General features: G+C 35.9%; 1 protein-coding gene across 1 annotated transcript; it reads left to right on the top strand.

The window, feature by feature from the left end:
- Positions 1–254: 254 nt before the first annotated feature.
- On the top strand, positions 255–9,682 carry LOC145989459 (uncharacterized). Its single transcript, XM_083124806.1, has 3 exons — positions 255–337; positions 4,062–4,171; positions 7,956–9,682. Exon 3 carries the CDS (start codon positions 8,161–8,163, stop codon positions 9,196–9,198), a length of 1,038 nt encoding a protein of 345 aa, XP_082980932.1. The 5' UTR covers positions 255–337; positions 4,062–4,171; positions 7,956–8,160; the 3' UTR covers positions 9,199–9,682.
- Positions 9,683–10,362: the final 680 nt, after the last annotated feature.

Here is a 10,362-nt window from a genome sequence, read left to right on the forward strand (position 1 = left end):
AACCGTTATTTCCGGCCACTGTACATGTTCCACGTAGGAGTGATTACTTGTTGAAAGATGCAATTGCAAACAACTTCCATAGCAGTTATTTTTGAAGGTAAAGAACATAAAATAGCATTATAGTATAACTTTTAACAATAGTCACAAGTTTAGATGTTTAAAAAAGTCGCTTAAATCTGTTTTCGGTTCGCATCTTTTCAATTTCAACAAATTTTACATCAGGAACTACTTGCCACATTACAAACAGGCGGCAGGATATCTGGACAGTACAGACTATTTTTCAAGAAGGTGAGGACCGCCATCTTGGACGTCTTCCTATTCGTTTGCTGAATGCAAGGTAAGTTGTTGCTGTTTGTTACTGCACTGAAATACGTAGTCTTGAGATTTCCACTTGGAAATTATGTTGTTTTAAAAGATTAATTGTTGCCCTTTAAAACTCTATTTTGTTTCGAACCCACTTAAAGTGAATAAAGCAATAGGGAAGTAGCTAAAACATACAAATAGGTTAGTTAAACTGTAAATTGCATTTCTAGTGTTCAAACGGCTAATTAATGCGGATGTTTATTGTATACATTGTAAAATTATATATAAAGGGTTTTCCAATAAGAATGATATGATTTTGAAATGAACTGGCAACAAAGTTCAAATGTTATAACTGTCACTAAGTGTCATTTGTGGTTTAGTATACTGTAACAATTCATCATGGCTAAATACACGCTTCAAGAACGTTTGGTTATTATCCAAAAAAATATGAAATTAAACGTTCTATTGAACTTGAAACGGGTCATAATTTTGGACAAAAAATTATCTTCTCAGGTGAAGCTCATTTCTGGTTAAGTGGATATGTTAGCAAACAAAATTGTCTTTTTTGGTGTGAAAACAATCCACTAGAGATTCACGAGAAGCCCTTGCAGCTGCAAAAGATCACTGTATGGTGTGGTTTATGGCACGGTGGCATTATCGGACCTTCATTTTTTTTCCAAAACGAGGTAGGAGATGCAGTAACAGTGACTGGTGAGCGGTACAGATTGATGGTAACAGATATTTTGTGGCCAAATTTAGATGAAATTGATTTGGAGGATATGTGGTTCCAACAAGACGGTGCCACTATCGACGTATTGCAAGAACAGTTTGGTGAAATGATAATTTCAAGATATGCAACTGTTAGTTGGCCTCCAAGTTGTGATTTAACTCCTTTAGATTGCTTTTTGTGGGGTTATTTGAAATCTATAGTCTATGAAAACAGACCACGAACCCTTGATGCATTAAGATTGAACATCGAACGCTGCATTCGTGACATTTGGCCCGAGTTATTGCACAAAGTCATCGAAAATTGGGTTCATCGAATTCACTCGTGTACACGAAGTCGATGTGAACACTTAAATGATGTTATGTGTTATTCAAAACATAATTTAATAAACTAGACTTGAAAATAATATAAAACATTTTGTTGTATCTGAAATAGTTATTAATTTATTTCATTGTTAAATTATATCGTTCTTATTTTAAAAAGATAATGCATATTGAATTGTTTGGTTGATTGATTGATTTGGTATTTTAAGTTCACTTTATGCACAATAAGGATAATCGGGATTGGACCTACAGTTTAAAGTGGGATCCGAACCGTTATGTGCCTCCACCAGGTATCGAACCAGGGACCCCTTGACTACATATTGAAATGAATTGTTGTTTTAAGTCCACTTTATGCACGGATGGGCTAATCGGGACTGAATCTACATTTTAAAGTGGGATCTGAACTACTGATCAATGTGCCTCCACCAGGGACCCCTTGATTACAGGGCGACGACGTTACCCCTGCGCAATCGGGAAGGTCATGTATACATATATACCGGGACACACACACACACACACACACACGCACACACACAAACCACACATACTTCGTAGTAGTTTTATATTCCTGTGCTCTGTGTATATGTAGCAAATTTTATATATATAGGTATTGTTCAGCTCTAGTTTCTGGTAATATTTTCATAAGAACAAATTTCAGATTTGACCCCCCCCCGAAACTGATTAACCTCGCTACGTTAAATTTTCAATGTAAAATTATAGAATGAGAGCTCGTCACTTTGACCCTATAAACACACACACATTTCAAAATGGTATTGCACGTTATCTTGAAAACAAACAAGAAATGTGTGTTTATAAAATGGTATTAATTTTATGCTTTCATTGTCTTTGTATAGGACTGTATAGTGAATTTTTCAATACTTGTACATTTTCGGCAGCTGTGACCATCCCTGAAGTTCACTAATAGTTTCTTTGATGATTTCAACTAGTCCTCTTAGTTGGGGTAGTACTTGGTCTAAATCTACATGTACATCGTAGTAAGAAAATTTGTACAACTTTTTAAATCTTTCAATTTCTAACAAATTGAGGACTAAAAGTGGTAAACGTTGTAAGTGCCGAAAGCGAAGGTGTTTGGAAATCGCATCGTTCCGCACATCAGCCCGTATGAACGTGCACACTAGTGACCTCTTTACACGCCCTTTGATCTACTTAAAGGGCTACCAGCCACATTTCACGTTTACCACATTATAAAGCATGGCACATTTCACAGTTTAACGTAGAGAACGGTGTTTGAATTATTGTGGCACTTACAGCGTTTACCAATTTTAGTCTTCAATTCTTCTCCTCTTTCACTAATGTAGCCTAGTTATGGAAAATATGTTTAATAATTTTTCTACTTTTATGTTTCTCTCTGCCTCTTTCTTATTTTGAGGCTTAATTAATTCTTATTTTCTCTTGAGGGAAAAAAGCACCCTCTCTGTTCCTTAAAGCAAACAAAAAAATGCTCCTAAGAGCGATCCACAAAGGTAGGAGATGCTTCCTAGGACGACGATTCTCGCTCCTTTTCTTTTTTCCAAACGGAAAGAAAAGAACTCCCCAAAGTTGGGAGGAGGAGAAACCCTCCCTAAGGCAGGGTGAGGGTACTCACCCCTATGTGAACTATAAATGCGAAATCTGGTTAGTTGATAGACCTGTTTTAGAAATTGTGGAATTTCCTCTTAATTAAATTTGTTTTAAAAGAAAGATTGTTACATTTTTAAGATATATTTTGTTTCGTATTCACTTATGGGGAATAAGATGATAGAGAAGTAGCTCAAATATGTGCAGATAGGTTTTCATACAGTAACTAATCACATACATTATCAGAAAGAAACACACATTTGTTATATCTTATTCATTTATTTGTATCTTATATATAAATGTATTGGTTTTATTTATTTATCACTAATTTTGAGAAAAATTGAATAACTTGGATATTAATGCTTATCATTGCACGCAAACTTGAAAATACCTTAATTCTACAGAGAGAAAGTGAATTTCTATTTCTTTGAAATGAGCATGGTTATTTAGTGCATGACATGGAACAGAAGTTGATAAATGCACTCTTTGATGCACTTCTATGTGTATTTTAATGTACTGAAAATGGATTACTAGCAGTTTACATACTTTAATGTGTTACTAGAGGGAAAAAACTAGGCATATTTAAATTAATTGACATGTTATAAGATATGCTTGTAAATATTCAATAATGTTTCTTATGTTTTTACTCTGGGGAGGATTGCACACAATTTTTGACAGCTTTTCTTGATGGTCGAGCGCGGTATATATTTTTAAAAGTGTTTTTTTTCTTAGTGTAACAAGTTAGCTAATACTTAATTTGTAGACATATATTTCTATTATATTTTACGTTCTCATGTACAAATTTTTTGCTGTGTTATGAAGCATAAAAGATATATAAAATGATTTTAGGTGATGGTATAAAGCAAGAAAATAAAATGAAATTAATTTACACAGTTTCCAAGCTACAACAATTCTATTTGCTTTTAAAATTTTATATTAACATCTTAATTCTTATTTTTAATATGAAATTTTAAAAAGAGAATGATTTTCAATCACACCAAACATATAGAAAATTACTCAAACACATTTGAAAATGGTATTATATTTCTTAGACTTATCTTGAAAGAAGACAGAAATTTGGTATTTTTTTAAGGCTATTAATTTCACTTTTCTACTCTTTTAAATTATAGGATAGTATCATCAGTTTTCCGATCCTGAGATACAATTTTTGGCAACGTTTACTTTCGCAGAAATCCACCAACAGTGTACTTCAGGATTTCAAGTGTTCTTCTAAGTGACGGTAAGAACATATGTATAGCCTTTTTCAATATTTCAATTTCTAACAAACTATTTTCCCCTTTCAGTACTTTCATTTCATTACTTTAGTTTAATTAATTATAGAGTTTTATGTTTATCTCAGCTTCTTTCTTATTTTTTAAGAGCTAAGTTTACTTAAAATGTATTTTCGCTTCAGAGGTTAATATTACTCTCGCCTCTATTATTATTTTATTTTCATTTATTTAGTTCTAATTTTAAATGGAGATGAAGTCTCGTTCATTTTCCCCTCTTAGAGAACAGAGGGGTGAACATTATCGCTTCGCCTCTGGGAACATTCTCGCTCCATTTAGTGGTAAAGGGACAAGTATTCTCACTACCTTATGCCTGAATCACATGAGGCTAGATTTCCTCCTGGATTATCCAGTTGGGCATGGATTAGTTGTGTGGTACTGCTGCTACTAGTTTTCGCTTAAGCCTCGGCTGGATGTTTCTCTCAACAGCTGAAAACTGCTTCTCCTTTAGTGTTGCCCACGGGACGAGACGGGACAGGCTTTTAAAAATTCGAGACGAGACAAGATTGACCATGTGCCATAAGACAAACGAATATTTTCGAGACGAGACAGCATTTCCACGAGACTCCACGAGACGAGACAGGCCAAAATCTCGTCTCGTGGGCAACACTATTCTCCTTCTATTGTCAAAATCTCCTAACATATGCCTCCAATTTCGGTGATACTCTGCAAGGCTTTTCTAGAAGAATACACGAAGTGATGTAACGAATAAAAAATCGATTTGGGATTCTAGTTTGGCGTACAAAAATTGGAAATGCAGCATTAATTGGATGTGAAAGCAGCTTTAAATGGGGCATTTGAAGTGTTTTAAACCATTTTACCACTTAGGTTCAATATTGTGCATCTTAGTGTATTGAATTTATATAGATAATTCCAAGCGTTTGCACAATATCTTCAACAGAAATTACATAATTTTATTACAAAAAAGACAAGTATTTAGTTCCCACGTCTTCTGAAAGTTCGACGATTTTCTGCTTATGGCGCTGCTGTCGCTTCTGGACAAGCAACCCTCTGAATGTGTATTCTCCCATCTGCGGCACCGGTCATGTGCCGCTCGGAGCGGAGGAGGGGGAGGGTTTCACACCGCAATTTGTAAACTTATCTTGCTTTGACATCTGGTTTATGTTTTGTCCACGCAAAGACCTTGGAAACTCAGGGAAGTGCATTCATTCCTTCAGTGGGTGGCTACTTTCAAAATACAAGACAGACAGTCTTGGAAGTCGAGGAAGTGAATCGCCATCACTTAGTTTACACAAATTACGTCGGTTTACAAGTCTGATTTAAAACAAGAAAACCAGTTACTTCGTTGACTTACTCTGTGATGCTCTCCGATTTTTTTACAAATCTAGGTTATGCATCATAATGGGAATTGAAGAAAATGTAGGATGGAAGAGGGTGATTCAGAGATTCCCATTTTCGCATTTTGAATTATTTTTTTTTTATCTAATACAATTATATTACTTATGCTAAATCTTTTGAGCCGCGGTGAGACCCAAGAACTGATTTATTTTAATTTATTGAGGCTCAAAGTAAATAATAAAATAAAAATTTAAATTAACGTTCATCATCATATTATTATTATTATGATCATCATGCGTATTATTATTATTATTATGAAACGTATAAAGCGCAAAATTTAATAGGACGACTGTGCTCTGTGTGAGTTTGGTGTGGAGTAACAAAATTTTAATAAATTTATTTCCAAACCATGAATTTCATCTGAAATTAATGATCTCCCCGATCGCATGTGAGGTTTTCACATTATTCTTTCAGCTGTTCTGTGTGTCATAAGTTGGGTTTACCCATCACTGCGAACCTAAAATATATTTTTATGCCAATATAATTATACTAGTATAAATACACGGATGCAGTGTATCATCACCGTAGTTAAGAGGATACTTTGATGCAGGAGTGCGGGGGGCATCGAGTACACAGGAAGTTTGATGGTCGAATTGAGCAATAAATTCGGTGACGGACAATATTAACTTATATTTTCTGTATTCTATTGTGTTTTCTCATTTTTGGTTAGTTGTGGCGATTCGCCAAGGTGATTTATCGTATTTAGATGAAAATGATGAAGGGACGCGCTCTTGCTGGGAAATAAAAGGAATAAGAAAAAGTACCAAAAAATGAATTTCTTATGTTCAGACTCCATGCCAAATAGGTACTACTACTTCTACAATTAGCTATTTATAGTCACTATTATCAGCTCGAAAATAACATGAAACGAGTTTGAAATATTAACGTCTATCTTTTACTAAGGGTTGGCAACTAAGTTCCCGCCGTTTTTTAAGGAAGGTGTTGAAAGGTTAGTTTTTAATAAACAGATACAAGTAGTTAATCAATAATGTATTCTCCTGTGTTGTTTACAACGTTTTGCCAAAGTTCAACAAGGATTTCAATACCTCGTCGGTAGAAATCACGTGGTTTAGACTCGAAAAAGTCATCCAACCAAGCTCTCAATTCTGCATCAGTATTGAACGAAACTCCCCACATAGCATTTGAAAGAGATCGAAAGAGGTGAAAATCCGTTGGTGCCAAATCTGGAGAGTATGGTGGGTGTGGCAGCACTTCCCAACCATGAGCTTGAATGGCGTCCTTGGTCATATTGGCGATATGAGGGCGGGCGTTGTCGTGCAGCAAAAGAACACCATGCTGCCGATTCGGTCTTTTCTCTTGAATAGCCGTGTTGAGTCGTTCCATTTGTTGCACATAGAGTTCCGCGTTGATCGTTTGGTTCCTTTCAAGCAATTCGAAATGGAGAATCCCTTCCCAGTCCCACCATACGCACAACATCGTTTTACGCGGATGAAGTTCCTGCTTCGCGCGTGGGGTCGCTTGTTTCCCGGGGCTCAGCCATTCCTTACGCCGCTTCATATTCATGTAAAGGCACCATTTTTCATCGTCAGTAACGATTCGGTGAAGAAATCGTTCCTTGTGTCCATGGGTTGCACGGTGCCGAGCAAGCAAACCAGCGGAGATTGTGGCTCGTTGATTTTTGTTGGTGACACTTAAAGTGTGAGGCACCCATGCTCCACACTTCTGAACCTTTCCCATCGAGTGAAGATGCTTCTCTACAGTAGTGTGGGAGCAACCCATTGTCTCTGCCAGTTCCCTTGTTGTTTTACGTGGATTTTCATGCAACAGATGGTTCAATCGCTCTTCATCGAACTCAACTGGGCGGCCAGAACGAGATGCGTCTTTGAGGTCAAAATTTACTTTTTTGATCTTCGCATACCAATCACGGGCGGTTCTTTCAGCTATAGCACCCACTCCATACCCAGCACAAATGTTGCGAGCAGCTTCTGCGGCCTTAGAATCTTGATTAAAGGCAAAAAGGAGGAGGTGTCGAAAATGCTCATTCTTCTCAACTTGACATTCCATTTTAATGATCTGTAAATAACAAGAAAATGTGTCTTAGTAACAAAGAAACATAAATTTAGGTAGAACAATATATTCTCTTTCGCATGATGTACACCTTCGTGCCAAACGTATTTAATGTCATAGAGATTTTTCCAATTAAAAAAAACGGCGGGAACTTAGTTGCCAATAGAAAGGAATAAAACAAGGCAAATGGGGATAACAATTACAAGGTTTCATGAATAAACATGTTTGTCGAAATTCACATTTTATTGAAAAATCTTGTATTTATATTAGTTGCTATTTACGAGGCGCTTTGTAGTAATTTTCAACACATAATATTATGTATTAAATAATATTTTCTTCTATTTGCAGTTCATATAAAATTATCCCCTGGCATCTTGAATACTTCAGTATGAAATTTTGCGAAAAAAATTCATAATTGATGATGCAAGTGATGCAAGTGATACGAAAATTGGAATGGAAAAATGAAAGAATAGAAGAACTGCAATACCTTGAAGAACTCTTTCCTGCAAGTCTACAATGTAGAAGAAAAGACCAATGAAAAATTGAAAAAGTGATGAAGCGCGCACGTGAACCTTACTGGGAAGAAAGTGAAAGTAAACGGTATTTCCGACTTAATGTTGGTGAGTTTGGTCAAAGAGCAGGCACCGAAATAAAAATTCTCTCATGGAATGTCAATGGACTTTCAAATAAAATTAATGATGAGGGATTTCAACAGTACATGCAAAAGTTCCATGTGATATGTTTATGTGAAACATGGTTGGGTGAAAATGAAGCAAATGTTATGATAGATGGTTATAGAGCAAGATTCAAGGCGACTCCTAGAGTGATAAGATCAGTACAAGATAACCTTAATGAATCAAGTGATAGTAGCACGGGAGAATCAAGTGATAGCAGCACGGAAGAATCAAGTGATAGTAGCACGGGAGAATCAAGTGAACACAGTGAGGGAGAATCAAGTGATAATGAAGAGAATAGAACAACTGGAGGCAGGCTTCCCGGTGGGTTAGCCATTTATTATAAGGAAGACTGCGTCCAACAACTCCATGAGATAGAAACAAATTCATGTGCAATTCTTTGTCTGAAGCTGCGAATGAACAATACATTCGATGTATATCTTGTTAGCGTTTATAGGCACCCAAGCAGTCCATACTTAGATTCTGATTTCTTTAATAAAATAAAGACAACAGTGGAGAATATAAGAGCGAGAGATCGAGATGCAAACATTTTGATTGTAGGAGATATGAATGCCAGAATCGGAAATTTGAACTTCCATTCTACGAGAGGGGACAGAAGAAATAGTCAAGACGTGACATGTAATGCGATGGGAAACATGCTCCACTTTGCACTATTCAGAGTTCTTGATCTTGAGATACTAAATGGAAAGTACCACGGGGACAGAATTGGAAGATTTACATTCGAAACTGAAAATGGTCAAAGTGTAGTTGACTATGTATTCTGCAGTAAAAACATGATTGATGATTTACGCATAACATACTTTGAAGTAGATTACAGAAGTACTCAACAGGTTGAAGTAGATAATGCAATTAATCAATCAGATCATTATCCCATAGTTACACATATCCAAACATAAAATACAGAGAAGAGTAAGAATTTCTTACGAAACCTTTTTTATTTACATCTCTTATTTGAGTTGCTTCAGTTACTAAATTCACAATCATATTACCAGAAAAGAAAATTTGATGAACGAAAAACCACACCAAATAACATTCAGTATATAAGAAGAAAAAAAAGTACGTCACTAATAAGCTAATTCTAAAGCTTCACGGTGATTACCTTTAATTGAATTAAGTTATTTTATCTCGCTTTTTATGTCGCTTTTGTCTAATTGTGACGATGAGTGATGATATGATGAAGTGAAACTCACAAAGGACATCCATGCCTAAGTCGTAATGCGAACACAGGGCACCTACCTGGCATCGTAGTGCACTAGTAAATCACTCACGCTACCACTGCGCATTCGGGGAAGCCCAGAGAGATAAAGAGAATGTCACGAAACAAAGGAATATCGAGATTAGGGGAAACACATATGAAAGAGGGAAATGACACAGTAGGTGAAATGCCTCTGTGCAAGTACAAGAATGTATGCGTGTCTTACACATACACACACATACACCCTCCCCGCACACACATATGTAGGTTAACAGTGGCGCAGGAACGTTTTGCATTTGAGCGAGGGTACAAAATTCAACCTTTACACACTTATACACACTCTTATGTAATTTTATAATTTTATTGGTCGTAAAAATTACCACAACTGACAATTGTGGATGTAATTAGTTTAGGAAAACCCCACTTTTTTATTTGAAAAATCGAGAAATAAGGTAATCGTATACCTTTCTGAAACAGATTCAATTTATCGAATACATCTTTAGAAAGAAGTGTACCTCCTCCCTTTATCTTATTCTGTCGTTTCACACTCTTTTTAAACAATTACCATCTTCTTTAAAATATTTCCAAGAGCACAAATTAAGCAAACTAGCCCCACAATGTAGTAGAATATGTTCACAGTGGTTTGAATGATATTCAAAAGGAAGATAATATTTGAAAACAATGTAATATTCTTGTTTTGAGCTATTAGAAAATAGGTTATATTGACAGAAGCACCTTGTGCTGTAAAATTATTTTAGGGGGAAACATGGGGTACTAATTGGATATACGGATTTGCGGTACTGTATCCCCTCCAAAAAAATTAGGCTGTACAATATAACCTTGTAAACCCCCCCCCCCGTTCCTA

The sequence above is a fragment of the Lepisma saccharinum genome, chromosome 6 (genome assembly GCF_977018435.1).
Source record: "Lepisma saccharinum chromosome 6, izLepSacc3.1, whole genome shotgun sequence".
NCBI classification, from domain to species: Eukaryota; Metazoa; Arthropoda; class Insecta; order Zygentoma; family Lepismatidae; genus Lepisma; species Lepisma saccharinum.

Excerpts from the sequence above, each read along its gene's own strand:
- LOC145989459 (XM_083124806.1), top strand. The coding sequence starts at position 8,161 with ATGAAGCGCGCACGTGAACCTTACTGGGAAGAAAGTGAAAGTAAACGG.